The following is a 27,439-nucleotide window of genomic DNA, read 5'->3' as shown; positions in this document are numbered from 1 at the left end:
GGTGCAAACCGCCATTAACACATAGAACTGATCTGATTGGTCAACGTCATATTTTCTGGGCTCTGTTTTTGACAGGAGGAAGTAGCGACGCAAGAAACAAGGAGCTCGTTTCGGGAGGTTTACTTGACATAAAATAGCATCTGTAATGTTAGGTCTTCAAATCGCAAATTGAGGAGAGATATGTCTTAATGTATTTCATACGTGAGTATGTTAAATGTTCGCTTTTCTCAGTGCATTTGCATTTTTTCCCAGGGATATTAGCTAGTGTTGCTGTAGCTTGCTAGCATGATTCCTTCTGCACACACACGCTGTGGCTGGCAAACAGCGCGTTAGCTCAGGAAAAACAAATTTCTAATTTCTGGCAGTTTATTGTGCGTGAAGCCTCGCGTTTGTATCTTGCTACACTTGTTTTAGTTTCCAGTCAGCATCAGGACAAAGCGGCGTGCACGGTGCTGCTCGAATTCAAACCAACAATTTGTCAAAGGTGCCAAAATACCACATAGCAGGTTAGCGTTAGTTTGTAAGCTAACGTTAGCTAGCTAATAATGATAACCAGCTAAACCCTGAGTTGATAGGTTTCATTGGCGGTACGGTTTACTAAAAGGCACTTTACCATCATGGTGGCAGTGCAGTTGTCAACACTGCGAGCACAGCATGAGATAAATGTGAGCTGCTCTGAGGAAGCGGATGACTTATAGATTGCTTTCTCTCTGAGCGGTTGAGGTAGTTTTATAGCTGGTGTAGCATCCAGATTATTCTGCTTGTTAGGTATATATGCAAATGAAGGAACTAAACTCTGCATCTCAGCATCTCGCTGATTAAGAGGTCCCCCTGTCGGAAAATGCTTACTGTAGTTTGTAGCTTATTCAGTGAATCATAACGCTATAGCACATACTGTTTGTTAGGGCTGCCACTATTATTATCTTTATCCATTAATCTGCTGGTCTGCTGCTAGTGTAAAATGACCATTATAAATTTTCACAGCCCAAGTTGATATATTCAGATTGCCTTTTTTTTAATTTGAAAATCATTAGAAACCCCCAAAATATTCAGTTTACTATTATATATGGCAAAAAAAGCCAGATTCTAGTATTTGAGAGGCTGGAACCAGCAGATGAAAAATTAGATATCAAATTGCAGATTAATTTTATGTCAATAGACAGCAATTAATTGACATTTGTTTAAGCTTTACTGTGTATAGTAAGTTATAAATCAACATTAAGTAATGTCTAGGGTGGAAGTTTTTTATTTCTTCTGGAATTTCTTTGACTTGCAGCTGAGGCCAGCATTAGGGAGACTTCTCGTTCATACGTCATCCAGATGAGGCATGCTGGAAGTATGCAGCCCATGTATAGAAGAGATGCTGGAGTCTGGCACCAAACACGAAGTCTTCTCTACAAGAATCTTCTCATCAAATGGAGGACCAAGCAACAGAGTCTTCAGGTCTGTTCAGAGTTCAAACTTGTTCTGCTGTCTTGAGTTTTATCTTACATATGACTGTTGTTCAGCAAAGTCATTAATTTGCTTGAAATATTGAGCAATAGCGGATAGTGTGCAAAATAAGCGTAGAATTTATTAGGTCTGTAGTTTGTGGATAACAGTTTGTGGAATTGTAAAATGGAGAACCTAGGTAATTTAAATGATAGATACTGACTATATATTCACGAACTAAAGCCTGTAAAATTTACTTCCATTCTTTATCTCACTTTATTGCATTTAAACAGAATATTTATCATTTTATTTAAAAGAGTGCTTTGTCCGTTTTTATTCTTTTTAGATTCTAACTGTCTTACCTCTCCTAGTTAAAAAAAATTAACTCTGACTACTGAGAGAGTGTCTGTAATGTTTTGGGGTTTTGTTTTGCCAGTGATATTCCATGACCCTGCATTCCACACGCCGTTCACACAGTTGTGGTCGATATTGTGTCTGGATCTCTGAGAATGCCCTTTCAGTGACTATTCCAATGAAACCTCAGCCACAGCTAGATTGCACTGATGTATTTTTAATGGCTCTGTGTATCAACATTTCTTTTGAGCAGTATCACTGTGGGACTTCCTGCAGCTTCAAGAGCTTTTAGGAAAGTCCAGGGATTTTCTGAGCTGCAGTGTAAATAATACTCCTTACTAACTTCATACCAGAGGTGCCAAATATTTGTCGCTGGCTGTTTAAGGCTTGTATAACTATTTGCCCTGAGAACTTGTTTTGTTAGCTTGACAGGAAAATCTGATTTGTTTTGGAGGGCAAAGTGTTTACCAAATGAGATTTTCGTTGTTTTGTGTACACAGATAATCCCAGGTGAAACAAATCACTGGAGGCCTAGATCGTCTAACACAGTACACGGTCAAGTTCTCAGGCCCCAGACGAGCTCTTGATTTACCAGTGGCTCCCAGTTTACTGTTTCAATTTACTGTGGTGCTCAAGGTCGAGCTGTAGCATATTGTATATTGGTTGGAGGAGAGAGAAATGCCTCTTGTCATTTGTCATGAGGTTTGATGTAGTAGTTAAAGCCCCCGAACACAGGCAGTGTTAGTTCAGTACTAGGAAATAAAAACAAGCATTTGTTCTGTGGTGGTGAGAATGAAGCCCAGTCTAAAGGATACTTACCTGAATAAGGAGCAGAAGATGAATGGAAAAGTGGTAGTTTGAAGATTGTTTTTAGTATGTGTGTGATTGGACTATCCTAGAGACAAAATTTCCTCCAAAGATGACCTATGGCAAATTGTTGGTTTTCTCATCAGCTGCTCCTTTATGTGTTTGTACAGGAACTGATCTTACCTCTGCTACTGTTGGGTCTCCTGATACTCATCAGTACCCTGAATCCTCATGTTTACTATGGAGGCATCAGCACTATGGAGCTGGAGCGGGAGGAACACTTCTTCAAGGGCCTGGGCTACACACCGATCACTAACATCACCAACCATATCATGGAAGAGGTGGCCCAGGAGATGCGTAAGTGTCTGAAACCTATCTTATGCTTTAAATACATTCTTACTGTACAAGACAACACTGTGTTGTTCGTGACAGCTTTTGATCTATATCAACTAGGCTCGAGCAGATGACAGACGAAAGCAAAGTTTGGTTCATGACGCTTCCTTGTGTTTTCAGACATGCAGGATCGTTTGGAGATGTTTGCCAGTGAGGAGGACTTGGAGAACGCCAGCCTATATGAGCCTTCCAGCTATGTTGGTGTTGTGTTCATGGACAGCTCTGCCACATCGTACAGACTCCGCTTCCCGTACAACCAGCTGCCCCTTCCCAGCGATTACACAGAATCTATTGGTAAAATCTGATGTGACTTTCTTTTATTTTATTGTATTTATATTCTCTCATATGCAGATTTAATTTGGGTTCAGTCTGTTTTTTTTATCTTTTTTTGATGAGGAAGGCAGTTATTACTCCTGTCTGAAAGAAGGGAAAAAGAGATCTACAGCTTGCACAATCTCAAGCTGGGTCAATTTTCAACAAAAACAAGCAGAAGTACACAATCTTGAAAATGCTGCAAAGGTCACAAGAGAAGTCTGTGAATGTTCCTAAGTGGCTAATCCAAAGTCCAGACTTAAAACTCATTGCTAATCTGTGGAAAATCCTGGCGGGTGCCTTTCACCCATACCGATCCTTCCTGAGAGGTTCTGTAACGAATAATGTCCAAATCAGATGTCATTGGGGGGGGGGTTTGGGAAGAAGTTGTGCGTTTTGAATTCTATGCTTGAGTGAGATGGAACAGAACAAAATTACTGAAAAACTTTTAAATTTAATGTAAAGAAAGAAACAGCTGCAAGAAAGGTTATCACCTACTAGAGCTGAAGTATAAAGTTTTTGTCATCTATATCTGAAATAGGCTTTGTTGTCATTGTGCTTGTTTTCCTCTAGCCAACTGTTTTACCAGCTCAGTGAACTGCAGAGCAGCTAATTACTGGTACTCTGGCTTCATCCGCCTCCAGTCTCTGATCGATGCAGCCATCATCCAGGTGAGACACGTTTTCTAGAATTAAGCCACTTGACACTAAAGAGGGAGCAAAGATGCACTGTCTGTGTTGTTCACTTAAAAAGAAAATGTGGTGCTGATTTAAAGGATTTGAAGTTTATGATGCTGATTTGAAGATCTGTATTTTCAATATACTGATGTTATGAGTCAGTGAGTTCCTACCAAAAGAAGTACTGAAAGTAAATTTGTTAATTGTACATTTTTTAGGTATTGAGAGAAAGTACAAAAAGAGTGTGTGATCTGTGGCTAAGTTCATGGAAAATCATTAGTCTGTTATCAATTAGAAAACAAGCAGCTTTATCAATAACATTGCATGCAATCAATAAATTGTTATGAATGAAACAATGACATTTGCTGGTTCTTTTCCTCTTTTCTCATCATCGTATCTCAAACATCTTTGGCTTTTATACGGTTGGTCTGGCAAAAGAAGCATCTTGAAAATGCCTCCATGGGTTTTGAGAACTTATGACATGACATTTTCATAGTTGTTGACAATTTCTAGACTAAAAGACGGATCATTTAATTGGAAAAAATAGTCTGTTGCTAATGAAGATATTTTGCAGACCTTGTTTGACCTGGTGATTGTCTTGTTTCGTGTACAGATGCAAACAAAGCGGTCAGTGTGGAGTGAGATGGACCTGAAGGTGGTCATGATGGGTCAGCCAGGTTCTGTGGAGGTGCAGAAATTCCCCCACGCCCTCATCTCCATATACCTGGTCCTGGCCTTCACACCCTTTGTCACGTTCCTCATTGTCAACGTGGCAGCTGAGAAGGAACACCGTCTTAAAGACACCATGACCATGATGGGACTCTATGACACAGCCTTCTGGTAAAAAAGAAGAGGGTTTCAGTCACTAGTTTCGGATGTTGAATAATCTCTCAGCACCTGCTTCCTGTGTTCATGTGATTGTGTATATACTTACGTTTTTATGTTGTACAACAGGTTGTCATGGGGCCTCCTGTATGCTGCTCTGGTGACCACGATGTCCATCCTGATGTCCATTATTGCTACGTACACGGCGCTGTTCCCTAACAGTGACTTCTTTGTCATTTTCTTCCTCATCTTCCTCTATGGAATATCATCTGTGAGTACAGCCGTGGTAGAGGAAAGGTAGAGATACCTATTAATTTTAATAGGGCAGCATTACAAACATAACCTTATCTAAAATTGTTCCTCATTTTAGAAGGTGATTTCTTCCCAGCCTTTAAAAAATGTAGTGTGGCAGGTGGTTTTAATTATTGCATCATTTCTGTCTCCTGCTCCACAGATCTTTTTCTCCTTCATGCTGACTCCATTGTTTAAGAAGCCCAAGTTCGCCAGCACAGTGGGCTCCATGCTGACAGTGGTGTTTGGCTGCCTGTCGCTTTTCACTGTGCTGATGAAGGACTTCCCACAGCCGTTGGTGTGGCTCCTCTGCCTGCTGTCCCCCAGCGCCTTCTCAATCGGGATTGCACAGGTAACGCGCTCAATCACATCCACACCCACTGTCTACTTGTCACCTTGGAGTACATGCCATGTAATGAAGTACCTTATTAGCCAGGAAATTTCTCCATGAATATAATTACTTCTGACTTGTTGGTATTATTTCCCTCCCATGATCCTTTGCTATCGCCAGGTTCTGTTTCCATCCAACATTCAACTTTTAACGTAGCTTTTTCTGCCATTGAACTTGTTTCTGTCCATTTTATTTGTTTTGAATTCAAAGCACTTTGTATAATTTTGTGTGTGTCCGTGTGTGTGTCTGTGTGTATACATATGTTAGGTGGTTTATCTGGAAGCTCAGGGAGATGGTGCTGTGTTTTCTTCCTTGGCCAAAGGCCCTCATCCTCTTTACGTGCCCCTGATCATGCTGGTTCTAGACTGCATCCTCTACCTGATGTTGGCTGTCTACCTGGACCAGGTGCTTCCTGGTAAGTGAACACACACATTGTTTACGTCAGTACAATTTACAACCAGTTTATTTCAATACTGTTATTGAGTGAAATACCTATTACAATTTGTCTGGTTTATAGGTGAGTTTGGAATGAGGAGGTCCTTGGTGTACTTCCTGAAACCATCCTATTGGTCCAAACGCACAAAGCGCTACGTTGAAGTGAGCTCAGTATACGATGCAGAGGTGAACGGCACTCCTGGTGGGGACGAGTCTGTTGAGCCTGTTTCACCTGAGTTCAGAGGGAAAGAAGCCATTCGGTAAAAGTCTGAACTTGGAAATTTATCTTTTGTATTGAGTGTTTGCAGTGTGTTACAATAAGTGTGTCGCAGCTTGTTACATTGCTGGATAGTTAATAAATTAAATTAAATTAAATACTGTACACAAAATAATGTCTAAAACATGGATTCAGGGGATGAGCTCTTTGATATTGAAGCCTGAGGAGAGAAAAGCAGGCATGAAGTGTTTTCATTAGAGATCCGTGTCAGGCTCAGTTAAAAATGCAGCCTGATTTTGCTCTTGGTTCAGTGCCAGGCACCACTGTTCCACAGGCTGAGGAGAGCCTATGGGACCAACCTGTAACCGGAGAGCTGCTCTTCACTCTGACACTCCTGCTGTGTTTACACTTCTCTCATTTCTCTTATATTTTTTCTTCATGGCTTGCTCAATCTCTGGCAGCATCAATAACATCCGGAAAGTGTACAAAGAGAAGGACAATGTGGTGGAGGCTCTGAGAGGTGAGTCCTGAACGCTTAACACTTAATTAAGGTCAGAGGCTTCTCAGATAGCAGAAGCTGTGATGTGATCCGGTTCTCACAGTATAAATCAGTTGACAAGTGTTTCCAGTTACTGTTGTAGGTCAAGCAAAATTTAAAAAAAAATACACTGCATTTTTTGCATAATCATCTCATCTCTAATTTATTTTATTGTGTGCAAGTTTTTATTTTTTATTAATCAGAAAAATGGTTTCTGTAGTGTCCCATGTTTTACCTCATTACATCACATCCTGTTGCACTTGTCTACAGTGAAATGTCAGTGCTGAAACAATATACTGTTGTTCAGTGTGTGTTCTCCCATCTTGATGTGTATTTCCTGATTGATTTCATTATGCCGTATTTCTCTGTCTTTCATTCTGTCCCCAGGTTTGACATTTGACATCTATGAGGGCCAGATAACTGCTCTGCTGGGACACAGTGGGGCTGGAAAGTCCACTCTCATGAACATCCTGTGTGGTATCTGTCCACCTACTAATGGCTCGGCCACCATCTACGGCTCCCCTGTAGCGGACATTGCAGATGGGTCAGAAATGAAGCAGCTGGTGGGAATCTGTCCCCAGTTCAACATAATCTTTGATGTACTGACTGTGGAGGAGCACCTGAGGATATTTGCTGCCATCAAAGGGATCCCACCAGCAGACATTGACACAGAGGTAGTGTGATGAGAGGCCTGACCACTGGCTGAAGAGCCTCTGTCTTATACTTGGTAATAAAAACTTTCATGGTGTATATATATATATATATGGATATATATGGATATATGGGTATATTTGTTTCTCTTTGATAGGTTACCAAAGTGCTGAAGGATCTGGACTTGGAAAAGATCATGACTGCCCAGGCCAAGAATCTGAGTGGAGGCCAAAAGAGGAAGCTGTCTGTGGGCATTGCCATTTTAGGAGATCCCAAGGTACCTGTAGCTCGTAGCATCATACACTTTCACTTGTTTGTGTTTGTATCCTCATCTCAGACTACAAAGTCTGTAAAATGCTGGAGTTATCAGTAACTCTGCCAACAACCCTACTACGAGAACATTCGCTCGTCCCATCCTGAGCAGTCTGCATCATATTTGTTTGTGTCAGATCCTTCTCTTGGATGAGCCCACGGCAGGCATGGACCCGTGCTCCAGACACCAGGTCTGGTCCCTGCTGAAGAGCCGCAGAGCTGGCAGAGTCACTGTCCTCAGCACACACTACATGGATGAGGCTGACATTCTCGCTGGTATGAACTGTTTCTGTTACATAACACACACAGACCCACGGGCACCAAACCCATTACACAGAGGTGATCCCAAGTTGGAAAATGGAAGGGTCAAATTTAGCTTTTAGTCTTTCTACTTTTATCCTTTTTAAAAGTCTAGATTAATTATACTTAATATTATGAAATATTAAATTAGAAAGCAAATAATTTTTGCATTACAGACATGCTTATGTTTATAATATTTATAATATTTATAATGCAGAGTGTTTGTTTACAGTGAATGAGTTCAGTTTAGCTGGTAGCAGTTTTGAATAAGCAACTTCAAGGTGTGAATTTTTACTTTAGTGTTTAGTATTTGGATTCATACTCTTAATGTTGACATTATTCATGTCAGCGTGTGAAGAAATATTGACTACTCATAGTTGCACTTGGAAGAAGTGTCATTTGTTTATTGCCAGCAGCATTTTCAGCATCACAGTTTGCACTTGATCTGTTGTTGTGGTTAAACACAGATGTTATTTTTTTCTCCAGATCGCAAAGCTGTGATCTCTCAAGGACAGCTGAAATGTGTTGGTTCTTCCCTGTATCTGAAGGTCAAGTGTGGTGTTGGATATCATCTCAGGCAAGTAGATTTTATGTCCTGATGTATTTTATTGTAGCAGCTTTCAAATTTGGCAGATTGTCTCAGAGCAATGGCCCATTGCTATTTGAAAACTTAGTGGCCCTTTGGTGAGCCACTTTATAAAAAGAAAAATAAGTTGTTGACATGTGAACCTCGCTGCTGTTCTTTATGATTTATTTAAGATTGGTAATGCCCACGTCCTAACAATCTGTGTCTTAACCATGCATCATAATTTGTAAGACATATAGTTTAAGATAAATGTTTTTTGCCTCTCTCACAGAATGTCAGTTAACGAGAGGTGTGAAGCTGAAAAGATCGCGTCACTGGTCAAGCAGCATGTTCCCAAGGCAAAGTTGTCTCGGCAGCACGAAGCAGAGTTGACTTTCACTCTGCCTTTTGAGAGCATGGACACATTTCCAGGTCAGATCACACTATACAGACATGCAGTAAAGTCAACACTGATACAAATTATTGAAATCGCACATTTAAGAGAACAAATTAAGGATCAGCTCGTTTAACGATTGTTCAAGTGCCTGAAAGTCCATTTGCATGCTGTCCAGCCTCTTGCTGTCAACACAGTCAGTTAGCAAACCCCATCCAGACAAATGCTAAAAATATTAGTGCAACTCATTTTTGACTCAGCTTTCACTGTAGCAGCAGTGAACCAGCAGAAAGTAATGATTAATTTGTCTTTTGTAGGCTTGTTCTCTGAGCTCGACTGTCAACCCAATCTGGGAATTATCAACTACGGGGTTTCCATGACAACACTGGAGGATGTTTTTCTTCGTTTGGAGGCAGAGGCTGAAGTGGACCAAGCTGGTGAGTGTGTTACTGAAGCAGTGAAGAGTATTGTTACATTAAAAAAGGCCAAACTAATTCCTAATTCAAGAAGGTGACTGGATTTGTCCAAATGAGTATTTCCCCATGTGTTTGTTTCTTGTATCCAGACTACAGTGTGTTTAATCGGGAGCAGGCAGAGGATGAATGTGACAGTGCCTCTCTGGACGATACAGACCAGCGGCTGCTCACGTTCTCAGACCACAAGTCAGATGTTGTGTCAGGTCACGCTCTGTGGCGGCAGCAGTTCAGCACTGTGGCCTGGCTGCACATTATCAACATGCGCAGAGAGAGGAAGGCCTTTGTTTACACGTGAGTGTTCAGCAACAGAAACGATCTGAAAACAAGATACAGTTTCAGGTCAGTTCAGGACTGACGCACGCAGCTAGCTGTCAAATATGACAGCGTACAGTTGCACTATTAAAATGTTGTATAAGCTGTGATTCTATGTACATACTGAATATACTCTAACCTGTTTGCTGTTTACTTTCCTTAAATGAACTTATTAATCAATTAACCTGACATTAACATATATTGACATAAAGATAGATGGAGCTGATCAAGAGATAGATGATTAAGAGGTCGATATTCTGTGCTTGTGTGTTTTTGACATTGTCCCCTCCGTTCATCCCGTCGTTTCTCACCCCCTCCCTTCTCTTGCAGTCTGGCCTTGTTCCTGGTGTTTGTTGCTGCAGTGCTCGTCCTGTCTCTGGCCACAGGAAACATCCAGATTCACTCACCGGACCGTCAGTTTCTGCCCATTTACCTCCTCCGAAGGAACCAGGCCGCCCGGAGATATACCACCAGCCTCCTGGTTCAGAACTCCTCAGGTGGGTCCGCTGGAGATTTTCCAGTGGATAAGGTTTTGTTTTGTGTCCTGGAAGGAAACGGGTTGCACGTTGAATGATTCATCCTGAAAATAAGAAACATAAACCTTGTTTTGAATGGAACAGGATGGAACAGCTTTCAGGTTTTGTTATAATGTGTCCTCTCAGGGAGACTTCGGATCCTCTTTCTGTCAGAAAGTGCTGCTGTAAATGTTGTGATGGGACACTGATGGATGTACAGCTGTACAGTACAGATCATGAGCCACTGAATATCCCTACACCCTTCCTCCATCAGTGCAGTTTTTTCTCTGTGGGCTAACAGTGTTTCTTTTTCCTTGTGTCCACAGGTTCAGATATTTCTGAATTTATTCACAACCTGGAGTCTCAGGACATCAAAGTGGAAATGATGAAACACAGTGACTACATGGCCGCAGCTCCCCACAGCGCCGCCATCAACGTAACAGGATCCAGCAAGGTCACCTTAACGTTGGACAGATTGAATTTATTTTTGATACCAGATATTTGATGAGAATGAAAATAGAGAATCAGATGTGGGCTCACCTCTCCTGCTGCACCTCCACCTACAGTTGATGTGGTGGCTGTGTTCCAGATGAAGGGCCCTTTGTTCGAGGGCTGCTGAGTCCTCTGACTGAGAGCCTTTTATTTAGATGAAGTGGAGTTCACCTGCCAACATGTGTCTCATTAACCCTTTATTTTCTTTCTGTTAACAGGGTTTCAGATACAGCGTTGCGTTTAACAGCACCACAGTCCACTCTTTGCCTATGGCTGTCAATATACTGAGCAACGCTCTTCTAAGAGGCCTGAATGGTACTGGGCACATCCGAACCTGGACCAAACCGTTTGATTATGTGAGTATTTAGCAGATTTAGGAGGCAGATGTGACAGGTCTCATCTATCGTGCTTCTCTGTGCCAATTCAAGATATTAAATTTTCCCACTCTGACATTTATCAGCAAATCCCAGATGCTACGTCCTACGCTCTGGTGTACATAGAGGCCATCATACTGGGAATGCTGGCAGCTGGAATGCCTGCATATTTTGCAATGGACCACACTCGTGACCGAGAGGTAACCACTTAACACATTCATAACAGCAAAATGATTTAATTAAAATGGGATTGCTGTGATCAGTGAATTCATTGCTCTGCAGTGAATCAACAGACGTGAATGCTCCAAATACACTGGCTTGAATTAACTGTCAACTTAATGTCCAGTCAGTGACCCAGAGCTCCACCTGTCCTGTGTAGACACACAGGTGGGTTTTGCTGTCCCCCTTCTGGTGTAGACTGCTGGCTCAGCAGAATGTCAGAAAAGTTTCAGTTGCTCCAGTAGTGAACCTGCTCGTCCCCCATTCTAGATCATATAGAAGACGTAAGGCTTAAATTTACAGTGTCCTGTTACTCCTGACTTGTCCTGTGATCTCATATCCTGATAGTGATTATTAGATATTATCATTATCATTAGTATTATTACACTTTGAAGTAATGATAGCGGTCAGATAATATTGCTGTATATTTTCCTGCTTTTACCTCTTCAGATCAAGTGTCGCTCTACGTTGCGTATCTCTGGTCTGGTACCATCAGCCTACTGGTGCGGCCAGGCCGCGGTGGACATCCCCTTCTACTACCTCATCCTGTGCTGCATGACCATCATCCTCTTCTCCTTCCACACTGGAAACCTGCTCACCTCCAGCAACCTTACTGCTGTGGTCCGTACTGCTGCTTTAAACACTGTGGCTTCAGCACACGTACTGAACCACTGTAGAACACATGATAATTTTATTCAAAATTAAAACAGCTCCTCTCGTCTCGTCTCGTCTCCTCTCCTCTCCTCTCCTCTCCTCTCCTCTCCTCTCCTCTCCTCTCCTCTCCTCTCCTCTCCTCTCCTCTCCTCTCTCCCAGGTCCTGTGTATTGTCGGCTTTGGTCCAGCCATGATCCTCTCCACTTATGTGTTTTCTTTTGGCTTCGCCCGAGTCCAGAGCAACAGGGATTTCTTCTCTGTCATCTCCATGATGGTGAGTCGATGTGTTCCTGAAATCATTGAGAATGATAATAGTGTATTTTATGATAATACATAAGAAGTAAATGAGCTTATTATGTTTGCTGTAGTCGCACAACTCTAATGTCAAACTGTACATGAGTTTATTCTGAAAGGTTCAGTTTCAGATTCTTACTGTGGCACCAAAGCAGCTTTATTGTATAATTCTACTTTTGGGTGTTTGTCCTTATTAGAGTGACATGAAAGTTTTTTTTTAAATCAGGTGTGTGTGGTATCGGCCTCGCTGGTTCAGTTGTCGTTTGTGAACGACAACCCCGGTCTGACCAGGAACCTGCACAACGCCCTGTGTTTCTTCAACCCTCTGTACCCTCTGATGGGCTGCCTCAACTGCATCACCAAGGTAGGAGCTATGTTTCAGACAGTATGATGTGAAAGAGTCGCTCGTAGTGATTACACCAGCTCTCCGTTACCATGCAACTTTTAGCCCATTGTTTGGGTCCACATGGACTGTGTGATTAATACTCTCTGGCTCTTTTTTAACCAATTACAGGCAACCTTCCTCCCTTCTCTCTATGAGGAGAACTTCTTGTGGAAGAACCTGCTCATTGCGGTTATAGCTGTATGTATCTCATTTGAAATACTTGCGCCAAAACACTGATAAAGGGGCAGCAGAGTGTGTTCAGCCGTAACCTGTGTCTGTTTCTGTGCTCAGCCCTATCTCCAGTGCATCCTGCTGCTCTTCTTGCTTCGTTGGCTGGAGATCCGATACGGAGGGAGGACAATGAAAAATGATCAGTTCTGCAGGTGATGATCAGACTTCAGGTCATAGCTCAGATTACAGGAAGCTTCAGTACATTTGGATCTTAAACACTGAGGTTTTTTTCTCTGTATTTCAAATGAACAGTGTGAGCTTCTTAGTCTGAATTGAGATGAGTTAGTTCAAGTCCTCCAGTCATTTGATATCTCAACACAAAATGGAATTTGAATGAACTTTATTGATTTAAAACAAACTAAATTGTTTGACTAAGAGCCAAAGTTAATGACTTTTCTGTTTAATTTTCGCAGGATCTCATCCAAGTCAAAGCCCAAAGTGGAGAAGAATCCAGAAGAAGGTCTGAACGAGGATGAGGATGTACAGATGGAGAAGGCCAGAGTGAAGGAGGCCCTCAGCTGCCAGTCCTGTGAGGAGGTGAGTGAATATCTCATCTTTTAGTACAGGAAAATAAGGAGCTGTCGGTAACCCACATACAGGCTATTTTACTTAAGAGTTTTTGACTGAAAATAATGTTTTACGCTTTAAAAGGTGAGCTTGAGAACATTGTCTTCATGAGGTATGAACTGAAGTTTATTTTGGTGTTCTTCATTCTGTGTCCATTCAGAAACCAGTTGTGGTGGTGAGTAACCTGAGGAAGCAGTACAAGGGCAGGAGAGAAGGTTTTTCTCTCAACAAGAGGAGGAAAGTGGCCACAAAGAACATTTCTTTCTGTGTACGCAAAGGTACGCAAAGGCCAACTACTGTTACCATGCCTACAAAGGTTTTAGATTGATCAGAAATCTGTGAGGAAGCTCACTCACTAATACCATAACCTGACTGCTGTTTCTTCAGGTGAGGTTCTTGGACTCTTGGGCCCCAATGGAGCAGGAAAAAGCACCGTCATGCATATGTTGTCAGGTGACACTGACCCCACTGCAGGACAGGTACTAGACAGATTAGAGTGGAATAATACTAATAAGTACTTGCTGGAAAATATACTTGAAATTTGCATGTATACAACAGCTTTCTGTTAAAGTTTGAAGAAATGTGACCTTGAAACACAATATCGCCCCAGAAAAATAAAACTGATGGATGAAACTAAAAACATAGTTACTGCTTCAGTGACCGTCTGTTTTCCTTTGCCCAGGTGCTGATGGGGGACTATAGTACAGAGTTTCGTCAAGTGGACAATCCCCTGGAGCACGTGGGCTACTGTCCACAGGTGAACCCTCTGTGGCCCAGGATCACTCTGCAGGAGCACCTGGAGATCTACGCCGCCATCAAGGGGCTGAAAGGACAGGATGTACCAGGGATAATCAAACGGTACGTCGCCGTCTCCAGCTCATTCACAGACACACTTTCAGCATTTCAGACTCTCAGTACTGAACCACATGCAGCCACAGATGATTGTTCAGTTGTCTTCCAATGAGACGATCTTATCTGTTTCAAATATCCATCCCATAGTGGGAATGTTCAGTGTACTCATGCCTCTGTCATTTAACTGCTGCGGTCAGTGTGGTGAATGCTCTGGAGCTGAAGGATCACTTGGACAAACAAGCCAAGAGCCTGTCAGCAGGACTCAAGAGGAAGGTGAGAACATTTCCTCCATTTTAAGTCCAGTGGATTTTGTGTTATTTTACATCCTTAGTGACTGAAAGGACTCGACGCAGGCAGCGTTTCATCGCTTGACTTTCAGAATAAAAGCCGTTTCTGTTCGGCTGAAGTTTCATTATGAATAAAAACACTTTTTTCTGCTGAAACACATTTAACACGTGTTCATTCTTTCTGTTTCTTTCCTGTTTGTCTCCAGTTGTGCTTTGCCTTGAGTATGATTGGGAATCCTCAGATCGTCTTACTGGATGAGCCGTCATCAGGGATGGACCCCAAGTCTAAACAGCGGATGTGGTGAGAACAGTGAACTTGTGTTACACTGTTTAGTGCCTTCACTTTGGGCCAATCAACGTTAACACAAATTTTTTTTCCCCCACATGGTTTTTGAAGTAGTTTTCCAGTGTAATAACTTTGGTACCAGAGAAGGTTCAGCTACAGGAAATAAATGTCGTGCTTGGCTTGAGGACTCATGTATGTCCTTTGTGTAGGAGAGCCATACGAGCTGCTTTCAAGAACCGTCAGCGGGGAGCCATCCTCACCACACACTACATGGAGGAGGCGGAGGCCGTGTGCGACCGCGTGGCCATCATGGTTTCTGGCCAGTTGAGGTACATGTGATGTTATTTGATGAGACTTTCAGAAAGAAAAAAAAAATTCTGGATCAGTTAACGCTCTGTTTGTTTTTCTCTATCAGGTGTATCGGCTCTATCCAACATTTAAAAGGGAAATACGGGCGAGGCTACAGTTTGGAGGTGAAACTCAGAGAGGAGCTGACGGGGCTTCAGCAGGTGGCGCTGCTGCACAAAGAGATCCTCCGAATCTTCCCTCACGCTGCCCGACAGGAGAGGTGAGGCCCAGCCCAACTGTATGAGTGAGTGTGTGAGTGCTTTGTTCATGGCTGAGTGAAAAACACTCACACTGCTGCATGTGCACGTCTGATTCTGTCGGCTGATGCTTTCATTGCAGCTTTGCTACTCTGATGGTTTACAAGGTCCCCATGGAGGACGTCAAATCACTGGCCAAGTCCTTCTCTCAGTTAGAAAGCGGTGAGACACACACACACACACACACACACACACACACACACACACACACACACACACACACACACACACACACACACATCTCACTCGCTGTAATTTATCTTTGTTATCTCTGTTTGTCTTCAGCCAAACAAACCTTCAACTTTGAAGAGTATAACTTCTCCCAGTCGACCTTGGAGCAGGTAGGTGGTTAAAACAATCTGCCGGTCTCAGACTCAACCACAGATCACACCAGTGTCAAGTTCATAGAAAAAAGTGTTTAACGATCAGTAACTGATCATCAGTTAATGATCAGTTAATTATTTAGAAGCAAAAACAAGAAACTTCCTTGGTTTTCACTGAATACGTCACTTTAAGCATCTTTTTGTGTTGACTGTTTTTGTCCCCGTTTTCTGTTTCTACCTGATAATGTCGTTCTCCAGGTGTTCATGGAGTTTGCCAAGGAGCAGGAGAAGGAGGAGGACGAGGTGGGCTCCCTCAGCACGACGTTCCAGTGGCAGCGGCTGCGCCAGGACGGCTCCGTTTCAGTCAACCACACGGACAGCATCGTGCACCAGCTTTGAACTCCGCCTCAGAGGGAGCAGGCTGGTGACTGACCAGGACTGACCGACCGACCCGTCCTGCCAGGCTTCAGTGCCTGAGGGCTCACGCCAGCACTCGCCCGCTCCACGCAACCCGACGCCCACCACCCTGAGATGAACGGAACAGGCCTGGGTGGGGGCTCGCATACACTGGGACTGACTGTGTGTTTACTTGGGCTCGGAGCTGCTATGGCTCCTTTCTGTGGGTCTGAGGTGTGCATGTGTGTAACCCTCGTCCACTGGTGCTCCGTGTTTTCTGAATCGCACTGACCGAAGGGCCTGCAGTCTTTCTCGACACGCTGATGCGACACCTACTCCTCTTTCTAATGGTGTTTTTTATCTTCACAGGGAGTCAAAAAAAAAGGAAAATATATATAAATAATATAAAGTATTTATGCTTTGTTATCCTCTCCCTCCGTTCTCGTCTGTGGGAGGCATCACAGTAAACGTTTGCTCGTCTCTCTCAGATGTTTTTGTCTGTCGTGCTTGTGGAACAGTTTTTAGGCACTACCAGAAATGGGATCCATCCACACTCGTACCAAAGCAGCACATCTCTGAACCACACACTAACACACCTCCTCACACATTGACACTGAGCAGGGCTTTTGTTTGTTAGTGTCAGTAGCATGTGAATAACTAGTTTGCATAATAGTTCTGTTGTTGATGTGGGGCAGTGGAGTAAACACCTGTCTGTTTAACACACTGCAGGAGACGTGTTACAGTCTTTAGACCGTCGCGACGCCCCCTAATCAACAAACTGCACGTTTGTTTTTCCTCTGAGGTTGAAGCACAGAGTCCCTCCTCCTCCTCATATGACATGAACGTGCACGTCTTAACTTCCAGACCCACAGTGAAACTCTGCCTTCACCAGGACTGAGTGTTTGAGCATGCACGCTCACGTGGAGGTTGGTTACTTTGAAATGTGGCAGGTGGATGCTGGGAGGAGGATTTTGGATTGATGACCTTTGTCCTGTGGCCTTCTTCTCTACAGGTTTAGTTTTGAACTAGAGCCCATAGCTTAGGAATGTGATGTAGAATATGCACACCAGTACATGTAGCACACTGCCCTCGTCAGACATTAACTGGGACCTTTAACCTCAGACGTGGAGAGGTGAAGCTTGGGTTCAGATGGAGCTCGATGAAACGTTCTTTGTCCCTCAGTCAGGTTTTCTGAAGATTCATGGAAACAGATGTTGAATGTACGTTTGGCTTCCAGTGAGAGGAGGGTTTGTAACTCGGCAGTGACGCTCTGAAGCTGCTGTCGTCACTCTGTTTCACTTTGGTGCCACTTTTAATCACGCAGCTGTGTTTTATTAACTATCTAGCCTGTTTGGTGTGTGTGTGTGTGTGTGTGTGTGTGTTCTGTGTTGTATATACTGTGTGTAGCTGCAGCTATTTCTTCATAATCTAATCTTTGTACAAGCAGGTGGGTTGTTGGTGCAATACCTGTCACCAAACCGATGAATTGTAATTTTTCCGTGGCGTTCAGGTGTGAGGACGATGGTTAAAGGGAATTTAAGACACTTTGTTGAAAAGACTTGAGAATTATGTGATTTGTTGGGTGATATTTGTCGACTGCTGCTGCATGAGGAGCTTCCTCTGGAGTGCGATGGTGTTGGATTTAAGTTCAGCTGCTGAGTTTGTTTCTTTTGTCTCACCTCTGTCGGACAGAATCATCACATTCTGTCTTTCTTCTGTCAGGGAGCAGCAGCTGAACGTTTATTTTACCGACAGTTTAAGGTTTTTGATCAGAGTCATAGACATTTGAATACATTTATTTTCTGTCCCGAGCTCCGTCGTGTGTTAGATATTTTGTGGTTGTGGTTTTTCATTCTTGCTCGAGGTGTGTGGGATCAGTTACTGTGACGTGTTCATGCAGCAGCTTCCATTTATCTGTAACTGGTTTTATTTGCTGTTTTTTACCTGCTCTGTTATCGTTCACTGAATTTAAGTAAGAGCTGCTTTTACCAAGTATCAGAATCGGCTTTTAAAGATTTGTGAGACGTTTGAAGAAACGAGTCTGACGCTGATTGATTTTCCAAACATGCACTACAGACATCAGACCACGTTACCTACACATACACAGTAAATACACTGGACTAGAGAAAGTGAGTGGGAGTAATGCTTGAAGTTCTGTCCATGTACTGTTGGGTCTATTATGTCCTTTTAAATGTGAAAATTAAATCCTGTCAGCACATTTTTTTTTTGCACTCATGTAGCCTTGTTCCCTCAAACGGGACAAATTCTGGCTCTGCATCACATCAGCATGTGGTGAGGATGGTCGGGTTTGTGAGATGTCACACTACGTATATTTTACATTTATTTTCTTAAGTGCAATGTCGGGTTTGTGTTCACAGAAGCGCATATTGTTTGAACTTTGTTGTGCTCCAGCCTTCATGTGTGTTCTTTGATCTGTCAGTTTCAGTAACATGTAGCCATCTGGAAAACATTGGCTTTTTGCACTTCCCCTGCTGCCAGAACGAAAAGCATTCGTCACATTTAGTCAGAAGAATTTCACGTAAAGAAAACCAAAACATCCTTTGGCTCTGTGGAAAGTGGAGCATGTTTCATTTTATTTTCCTGGTGGTGGTAAAATTGCACTATTTCTGGGAAATTTTCTAACCTTTCTTTATATTATGCAATCTTTGTAAGATTATCTGTGCACTGATTTTATTTTTTAAAGACTGTGTTTAGCCGTGTGCTGTATTTTCCTCCTGTATCGCCCTGAGGTCTGGATGGACACTTGTGATTAATGAACTCTGTGGTCTCTATATGACCTTTTCATGAATAAATGTTAATCCAGATTATTGCTTTTTTTTTTTTTTTTTATGTGTTCCATTCTGTATGCAAAGCATTTCAGCTTACACAGAACATTTCACTATAATATACAGATACAGCATCGTTCAACATTTACAAAGCATGAAATACAACAAAATCACTCAATAAATCACTCAAATTGACGAATAGATCTTAAAACATGAATATAGTAAAATAAATGATTAAACAAATAATGGCCAGTAACACACTCTATTTGAAAAAAACAAAAAAGGTTCTTAAAAAATGTCAAAACAGTCTAATGTGATCATTTCTTTAGTGTAATGTTATTTGCGCGTCTTATTTGGAAAGTCTTCACCGGAAGTTTTACTATACTGTTATTTCTGCCTTGATGCTGGTGGAGCGGTCACAGTCCGTAACTGCTGCTATATTTGGAAACTTTATTGTAAAAAATGTTGAAGGTTACCATTCACACACCAACTTCCGGTGGCTATAGTGTCTAACTACTTTTATGTCTGTTGGAAACGTTTTAAACAAACAGGATACGTTTGAAAAAAGTAAGATTCATGAGCGTACAACAGCGACGAACTACAGCACATGAAATTAGTAAGAGTAGCGTCAATACAGAATTACAGGAAATTTCCACTTCCGTTAAATATTTTCAAAATGAACACGGAAGTTGATATTTCGACTGACAAACGGAGCTAACAGAGCAAGCATTCATGCTAACAAGCCTCTCCACCGGCATTGATACTTCCTATTGAGATAGATCAACTTTAGCAAGTGTACGGGTATGTAGTCCTCGGTTTTTTTTCTTTTTCTTTATGGATTTCTGATGCTTCCGCCTCACAGTTTCATTTTAGTTTTGAGAGCGAGTACCGGAAAACATTAGTTTTGGCATCATCTCATTGACGCCAGCTTGACAAACGTGATGTGCTTACTGCCCTCTGGTGGCCACAGTGACGAACTACAGCACATGAAATTAGTAAGAGTAGCGTCAATGCAGAATTACAGGAAATTTGCACTTCCGTTAAATATTTTCAAAATACGGCGAACAAGCCAAATTAATAAAAAAAGAAAGAAATTAGCTTGAAAACATGACGTTTCGACTGACTAACAGGGCTAACGGAGCAAGCATTCATGCTAACAAGCCTCTCCACGGGCATTGATACTTCCTGTTAAGATAGATCAACTTTAGCAAGTGTACCGGAACATAACCCTCGTTTTTTTCTTTTTCTTTAAAAAAACAAAACAAAAACGGCGACACAGAAAGTAGCTTTTTATTAGTCTGTCATGAATTTTTATCCTCTCCATTGGTTCTTATTTTTAAATACATTTCGCTATGTTGCTAAATTCATAATGCTTCCCTTTGGACACCGGATTAGTTTTGAGAGCGAGTACCGGAAAACATTAGTTTTGGCATCATCTCATTGACGCCAGCTTGACAAACGTGATGTGCTTACTGCCCTCTGGTGGCTACAGTGACGAACTACAGCACATGAAATTAGTAAGAGTAGCGTCAATGCAGAATTACAGGAAATTTGCACTTCCGTTAAATATTTTCAAAATACGGCGAACAAGCCAAATTGATAAAAAAAGAAACAGAAATTAGCTTGAAAACACGATGTTTCGACTGACTAACGGAGCTAACAGAGCAAGCATTCAAGCTAACAAGCCTCTCCACTGGCATTGATACTTCTTATTAAGATCAACTTTAGCAAGTGTACCGGAACATAACCCTCGTTTTTTTCTTTTTCTTTATGGATTTCAGATGCTTCCGCCCCACAGGAGCCTACGGCGCTCGGTTAGGATCATTTCGACTGTATCATCGCGGCTGTTTACTGCCATCTATTGGTCACGCTTAAGAACTGCAAGATGAGAAATTGGTAAAAGCAGCGTCAATGCAGGAACAACAGCATAGTAAAACTTCCGGTAAGTACTTTAAAAATAAGGAGACCACCGTGAAGTGAAAAAAAGACAATTCATCAGTGTAATTGTTGAAAAGTGCATTGGGTGTAATTACACAAACGAAGGAGCCCACGATTAGCATGACTGGTTAAAAAAAAACAAAAAAACAACAACAACAACAAAAAACGGCGACACAGAAACTAGCTTTTTATTAGTCTGTCATGAATTTCTATCTGCTCCATTGGTTCCTCTTTTAAAATATATTTCGCTATGTTGCTAAATTCATAATGCTTCCTTGCTTGCGTGGACATAGGATTATTTTTTGAGAGCGAGTACCGGAAGAGGTTATTTTTGGCATCGTCTCATTGACGCCAACTTGACAAACGTGGTGTTGCAGTATATCTTGTGGCCACAGGGGGGCAGTACTTCTTGCTCCGGTCTTTGAACCTGCCCGGCTTCCGTCCTTCCTGATGTGGGTGTGGACACAGATGACTACACAAATAATGGAGGAGAAGCTACAGTAGTGTTCCTGTTAGAAGTTAGAAAAACATTTGAAAACCGCGTCGTAGTTCCCGGGTTCTCTCCTGGTTGCAGGTTGTAGCTGGGATGCTGTGTCAGAATGGGAAATCTTTTCGGAAAAAAGAAACAGACCCGAGTGACAGAACAAGACAAAGCGATTTTGGTAAGAGTCACAGCTAGCTAACGTTAGCTGCACTGAACGTCCTGTCGCGTAAACATGAGTAAGTCATGCTAATCTACTTTGAGAAATGTGGTATTTTAAAAATGTTGCGTACTAATAATCGTACAGATCCAGGTTGATCAACATATATTCAGCAGTGTAGCACTTTCTATGATCTTTACTTCAATTCGGCTTGAGTCTTACTGAAGACGTCTCTAACGTGCGGTTCAGAGACGGAGCAAACTCATTTTAACAGTTAACTACTGTAACAGAAGTGGCGTTTAGCCGTTTGTAGGCCGATGAAATCAGAGGAACTCAACGTGTGTCCGGCGCTGCTGTTTCAGTCAATTGTCTTAGGATTGATGTTTGAAAGCAGATACTTAGGTTTTAGTTGCTGTGGTTTGGTACACCTTAAGGACAGAGGTCGTTGTAGATCAGAGAAAGAAGCTGCTGTGTTATGTTGATGAATTAATTTGTCTTCTCATGACTCTGTTTCCTCTGTGCAGCAACTGAAACAGCAAAGAGATAAACTGAGACAGTATCAGAAGAAGATCAGCCTGCAGCTGGAGAAGGAGAGACTTTTAGCCAAACAGCTGCTGAAAGATGGAAAAAAAGAGTGAGTGTAGAATCTGTCCTTTGATCCAACGTTACAGAGAAGTGAAGACAGGAAGACAGAGGACAGGTTCACCAATGAAAAATCATGTTATTGTTAAAGTGAAGGTTGTTTCCTTTCAGCCAGATTAACTTCACAGCTGTTTCCCGCAGTAGACCAACACTGTCTGGGGAAGGAAATCTTGAGAACATTTAATTCAATTATTCAGATTAGAAACTGCTTATAAACACCCACAAGGTGATCTGTGTCTTTTTTCTCTTAGCAGCTTTTGAAACAATGATTTGATTTTGTTCAATTTCATAAAACTCATAAAACATATGATATATGTCATAAAACTAAAATATAGCATAGTTATTAGATTTTATCATTTGGTATTAATCAGGTCACATATTGTACTTTTCTGTTCCTTGTCCCATTTTCATTGTGAATAAGCTTTAAGCTTTAAGATTCTGATTTTACTGTGTTTTGGATTCAAACAGAAAAGCTCTGCTCCTACTGAAAAAGAAGCGCTACCAGGACCAACTTCTAGATAAGACAGAGAACCAGATAAGCAACCTGGAGCGCATGGTGAGTGATCTGAGTCACGGCGTGTACAACAGGTCTGAAGGGAAACTAAAAGTAACTCGCTTTGCTGCTTATTTCAGGTTCAAGACCTGGAGTTTGCCCAGATTGAAAGGAAAGTTATCGATGGGCTGAAGGTTGGAAATGAATGTCTGAAAAAGATGCATGAGGTAGGTGACAGGTCAAAGGTCACAGGAGTCTCTCAGTGAATCTGTGTCGCTGGTCATCGACGGGCTCTGCTGAACTGTGTTTCTCACTTTAGGTGATGTCGATTGAAGAAGTAGAAAGGATCATGGATGAAACCCAAGACGCCGTTGAGTACCAAAGGGTAAGTCCCCTCATTAACACGAGCTTTACGGGTTGTTTTGTTTTTTTTTTTACTTTGGGTTTATTTAGATGATGTTCAGATACAGAGAAAGTGATAATAACATAATAATAATTTAAAAGAAAACGAATGATGATGCTCAGCCTTCGGGAAATAAAATTTCAGGTCATAATTTGGAAGTTTCGAAAGTGTTGACAAATGAATTTCATGCTGCAGATAAATAAAAGTCTCTGGGATTGAATCTTTCTTTAAAACATACACACACGTGTCAGGAGAGATGAGGTCGTAGCTTTTTGTTGTTAACTCAGATCTTTTTGTTTTTCTGCAGCAAATAGACGAGATGCTGGCTGGTTCTCTAACACAAGAAGATGAAGATGCTGTGCTGGCTGAGCTGGAGGCCATAACTCAGGTCAGTCTCATCAGTGTCACTGTGTGTGTGTTTAAACTTCAGTGTTTGAGGTTTGACTGTAAAACTCCGATTTATTAAACCATATCTGTATTTGAAACTGAAACTAACCTGACATCAGAGGCTCAGAGGATCCAGAGCAGTTCTCTGCTCTTCAGTCTCTTCACATCTGATCTGTTTCCAAACTGTTCTTCAGGGAGACGTCGAGCTGCCTGAGGTTCCTTCAGACAAACTGCCTGACGTCCCGGAGGCCACAGAGAAGAAGCCAGGTTTGTTCTCAGCCTTCAGTTCACCTCTGACCTTGGTTGTGACAAACAGCTTCCTTGTGTTGTTCTGATCTTATTCCTGTTTTATGATCTGTGTGTGTGTGTGTGTGTGTGTGGGTGCTGTCATGGCCATTTGTATAGGAAACGTCAGCCTTAAACACTTTTGTTTTTATTGATCCTGGTAGTTTATAGTTACAGTCTCACATTAACATAAGGAGTTTGGGAGAGAGAACGTCCGAGTGGTGCATCACTAGTTTCTTAGTGAGTTCCCAGTTGTTTCTCCGTCCTGCTGCCTTTAGTAAGACTGAATCTGTTTTTGTCTCAGAGAGGGAACGTCCCCGAAAGAAACCAGAGCGAGAGCTGCTCGCTGCATAAGAACGTGACTGACGTACGAGCTGCTGCTCTGCAACACTTCGACATGAACCAACAACCACACAAACATTTTGGCGGAGGCCTCTGTCCGTCCGAGGTCTGCGGTGCAGTGACAGCAGCTGCTTTCAGACACTGAGCTTCCTCCATATCATCCAGTCACAGTTCGTCCTCGTCTGCTGCAGACGGACACATGAAGGCAGTCGGGGCTGGTTCAGTGCAGCCGCCTGGAGAAATGCTGCTTTGAACCATGAAGACCTGTGAGATTAGATAACTGTGCCTAACCTTTGCTTCTTTCTCTGTGCTCACCACGAAATCATTTTACATACACTGACTTAACTTAAATGCATGTACATATTACTCACTGTAATTCATCAAAGTATCTCTCTGTCTATATCTTTTCTCATGGGTTTGGTTTACAACCTTTAGTATAATCGAAAAAAGAGAGTTTCATTTGTGACACTCTGAAACTTAAATATGAGATTTAAAAAAACAGAGCAGCAACATCTCTGAATAATCCACAGAAACACTGTGAGAACAGTCAAATCTGATCTGATGATTTTGCACCTTTGCATTAACTTGCCAGGATAATGTTAGTTCTCCATCTGCAAAGACAAAGTTCCCCAAAGTCTTTTTCTCCTTTTTAAATTAAATCAAATCTAGATGTGATTTTAATTGGATTTTAGAATAAAACCAAAACCATCCACGTTAGCAGGCAGAACTAGGTGAACTGACCCTTTAAGGCGGGAGCTTTGCCCTGTGAAGTCTGACACTGTGTCAGTAAACTGACTCACACTGCAGCGTTTTCTAATGTCTAATATGAAAATGCATAAGCATCCGTTTCAGAGAATATTCCCTCAGTCTGACCCTTTTCAAGCAGTTTGACTGATTTCATTTTGTGCTCCCCTTGTGTGGATTAGTTCAGTGTCAGTGGAGAAAGGGCTAATCATATCGCCTGTGGGCTTACCTCTGAGTCCCAGACAACAGCTGTTAATCTCTTCAAGGTAATAACTTGACACAACCTGAATCTTTACCCACCGAGTATTATCAGCGCAGCGGCCTGTAATTATTTTACTGTGCATATCGTGCTCAGATTCACTTATATTGGTCTGTGTTGAACTGCAGTGAGAGCGATGGCCTACATTCATGATCCATCTAACTAATCTGTAAATCAGCTCATCTCGCAGACAGAAAACACTGCTGACTAATACTGTCAGGCTGTGGACGTCACTTCATCACAACCACATCAAACTCATCGTCTTGAAATTGGTTTGGGACTCGAACCTCTGTTCATTCTTTTTACAATAAAATTGTCTGTTTTTTTTTATTGTCATATCCTCTGTTGTCTCATTTGAACACAAGGTGGCAGCAGGGGACAGACCGCCGAGAGCCGTTGATTTGAGTTTCCTATTTCAACATGACCCCGCACACAAACTGGTTCCTCCCCAGTTTGATGTGGAGGAGCCTGACTGGTCTGCTCAGATCCCTGACTTCAGCCACACGCTGCACCTGTGAAATGACCTGAAACACTGACTGTGGATCAGACCTCATCATCACCGATGCTCTCGTGTCTGAATGGGAGCAAATCCCCGCAGCAGGTTCAGCATCTGGTGGACGAATCGGGTGTAATGAGTGTCCAGACACTTTTGGCCATTTATGAAAGCTAGGTTTAATTTAGACATAAAGGCTTCAGGGGGTTAAATTTAGAAACCTTGTTCTTCACTGCTGTTATAAAGGCTGAGAACTAAAACCTATTCAGCTTCACCTTTACAAAATAAAAGGACGACACCGTGTGTTTCAGTTTATAGCTCTGAAGTGTGTCGACGTTCCATCGTTTTCAGGCCTTTTGCGAGCCTGAAATAACCTGAATTGTCTTTGTCGAGTTACTGAAATCCACTTCACAGGGACGTGCTCTTTTTGAATGGACTGGCTCCGTTCTGCGGCTGACTGAGCACTACAAGCCCATCGGTGCTGTGTGGGAGTGGGCGACGCACAGAGAGGAACCTGCATGTCAGAGCGCCGGGCTGATGAATCACGGAGGTGGATCTGAGGCGCGGAGAAAAAGCCTGAGAGGACGATGGTGAGTGGGATGGACATGAAGGGGAGATCAAACGCTGCTGAATGGATGCTTAAGGTATGTAGGTGTGTGTGTGTGTGTGTGTGTGTCCTGCCCACCTCAGTCTTGCCTACCTCACTACACCTCCACTGTGTGCTAAATATGCACACAGGCAGAACTTTTTGAAGTCTTCATGGGCAGGTCCAAGTCTCATACTATTTTAGACAAGTTCATGTCAAGGACGATTCTTGAATGAATGAATGAATGACCTGCTGGTCTTTGCATCTGTGACTGATTCGGATGGTTTTCAGGTGTGAGGTCAGGGACCCTGGTGGCCTCGGCGTTATGGTACCGGATCTTGCGATGTCCAGCTGGGGACCCGTGTTACATGGAAATAATTAAATACCCAAGATGTGCGGCTGTTGCTGGATTTTACCAGGTCAACACTTGAGAGTTAAAGTCTCAAGCTGTCAATTACAGTTTGTGACTTTAAGTTGAGTCTGAAGTCGACAGCTCTGCTTATTACTTGAGCCACAATTAACAATCATTATCTAAACTTGTGTATAATTACAGAGGATGGAGTGGTGGTCAGCAAACAGCAAGGAAGTCTGCATTCATTTATGGAAACTAATTGTAGGGATTGAATTCTCGCAGAGGAGTAAGTCGATAGAGTCTCTGACAGTGGGAAAGTTGCTGTTTGCTCTGGCAGAGACCAAACATGCCTGATTGATTTTCACTGACCGTCTGCAGTGTGGTCTCCTCGGGATCTGCTTTAATCAGATGTGACAGTCAAAACAAAATCAGTCTGTTGTGTTGGAGAGCTGAGGTTCCACTTTATTATCATGAAATCCAGCAGCCCCGAAATATCTGTTTTATCTCACTAAAAATGTGTTGCTGAATAAAAAAGGCGTGACTGTCCTCTTTCACACTGTTATCTTCTGCTTTGGCTCTTTTTCATAAATCCCCATTCAAAGGCCTTCAGATCGTGATGTGCTAAAATGTGTGGGATCCCCCAGCCCACCAAACAGGGCTTTGAAATCCAAGAAAATGTGGCTCCATCCTACTCATCCCAACCAGAGCCCACTCAGCCGAAAGCAGAGGAGCCACACTAATATAGAGCAGGGTAAACAAATCAAAACACAGCAGATAAACTCTTATCTCTGGGTTTATGACATTTTGAACTGCAGGTGGATTTCTCAGCCGCCGGCTTTAGATCAGAAGGAAACGTACATACTGTTATATATATGGAATAATAATGACTCCATGGGTAGAGACTGTTCAGTGTTCAGTTCCTGGACT

The 27,439-nt window shown here is 42.3% G+C and overlaps 2 protein-coding genes across 3 annotated transcripts; both read left to right on the top strand.

Annotated features, from left to right (window-relative positions):
• The first annotated feature begins 74 nt into the window (after nt 1-74).
• abca5 (ATP-binding cassette, sub-family A (ABC1), member 5) lies at nt 75-18,855 on the top strand. Its single transcript, XM_041067061.1, has 38 exons — nt 75-201; nt 1,277-1,443; nt 2,763-2,949; nt 3,106-3,279; nt 3,871-3,968; nt 4,588-4,814; nt 4,929-5,070; nt 5,254-5,442; nt 5,749-5,896; nt 5,999-6,176; nt 6,595-6,653; nt 7,059-7,345; nt 7,480-7,599; nt 7,772-7,910; nt 8,421-8,511; nt 8,792-8,931; nt 9,211-9,330; nt 9,459-9,660; nt 10,012-10,178; nt 10,523-10,650; nt 10,907-11,044; nt 11,149-11,262; nt 11,732-11,902; nt 12,096-12,209; nt 12,456-12,593; nt 12,744-12,812; nt 12,906-12,997; nt 13,259-13,382; nt 13,573-13,690; nt 13,800-13,891; nt 14,095-14,270; nt 14,462-14,537; nt 14,758-14,852; nt 15,047-15,166; nt 15,253-15,405; nt 15,525-15,604; nt 15,728-15,783; nt 16,024-18,855. The coding sequence occupies exons 1-38, from the start codon at nt 189-191 to the stop codon at nt 16,162-16,164; spliced, it is 5,043 nt and encodes a 1,680-aa protein (XP_040922995.1). The 5' UTR covers nt 75-188; the 3' UTR covers nt 16,165-18,855.
• Nucleotides 18,856-21,349: 2,494 nt separating this feature from the next.
• On the top strand, nt 21,350-25,417 carry chmp6b (charged multivesicular body protein 6b). 2 transcript variants are annotated; one of them, XM_041029533.1, is made up of 8 exons: nt 21,350-21,547; nt 22,051-22,160; nt 22,637-22,724; nt 22,802-22,888; nt 22,981-23,046; nt 23,372-23,452; nt 23,646-23,713; nt 24,039-25,417. In XM_041029533.1, the coding sequence occupies exons 1-8, from the start codon at nt 21,485-21,487 to the stop codon at nt 24,088-24,090; spliced, it is 615 nt and encodes a 204-aa protein (XP_040885467.1). In that variant the 5' UTR covers nt 21,350-21,484; the 3' UTR covers nt 24,091-25,417. The 2 variants fall into 2 exon arrangements, with proteins under 2 accessions (XP_040885467.1, XP_040885466.1); XM_041029532.1 differs by having other exon boundaries at nt 23,646-23,718; nt 24,041-25,417.
• Nucleotides 25,418-27,439: the final 2,022 nt, after the last annotated feature.

This window comes from Toxotes jaculatrix, chromosome 21 (assembly GCF_017976425.1).
Source record: "Toxotes jaculatrix isolate fToxJac2 chromosome 21, fToxJac2.pri, whole genome shotgun sequence".
Lineage (NCBI taxonomy): Eukaryota > Metazoa > Chordata > Actinopteri > Toxotidae > Toxotes > Toxotes jaculatrix.
Note: the sequence above shows the minus strand (reverse complement) of the source record. Positions and strands in the feature narration are given on the sequence as shown.

Excerpts from the sequence above, each read along its gene's own strand:
- abca5 (XM_041067061.1), top strand. Across the intron at positions 13,383-13,572 it reads GCTGCCAGTCCTGTGAGGAG|AAACCAGTTGTGGTGGTGAG; the intron begins GTGAGTGAATAT and ends GTGTCCATTCAG. Across the intron at positions 15,167-15,252 it reads ATGGTTTCTGGCCAGTTGAG|GTGTATCGGCTCTATCCAAC; the intron begins GTACATGTGATG and ends TTTCTCTATCAG.
- chmp6b (XM_041029532.1), top strand. The coding sequence starts at position 21,485 with ATGGGAAATCTTTTCGGAAAAAAGAAACAGACCCGAGTGACAGAACAA. Across the intron at positions 22,161-22,636 it reads CTGAAAGATGGAAAAAAAGA|AAAAGCTCTGCTCCTACTGA; the intron begins GTGAGTGTAGAA and ends GGATTCAAACAG. Across the intron at positions 22,725-22,801 it reads TAAGCAACCTGGAGCGCATG|GTTCAAGACCTGGAGTTTGC; the intron begins GTGAGTGATCTG and ends TGCTTATTTCAG.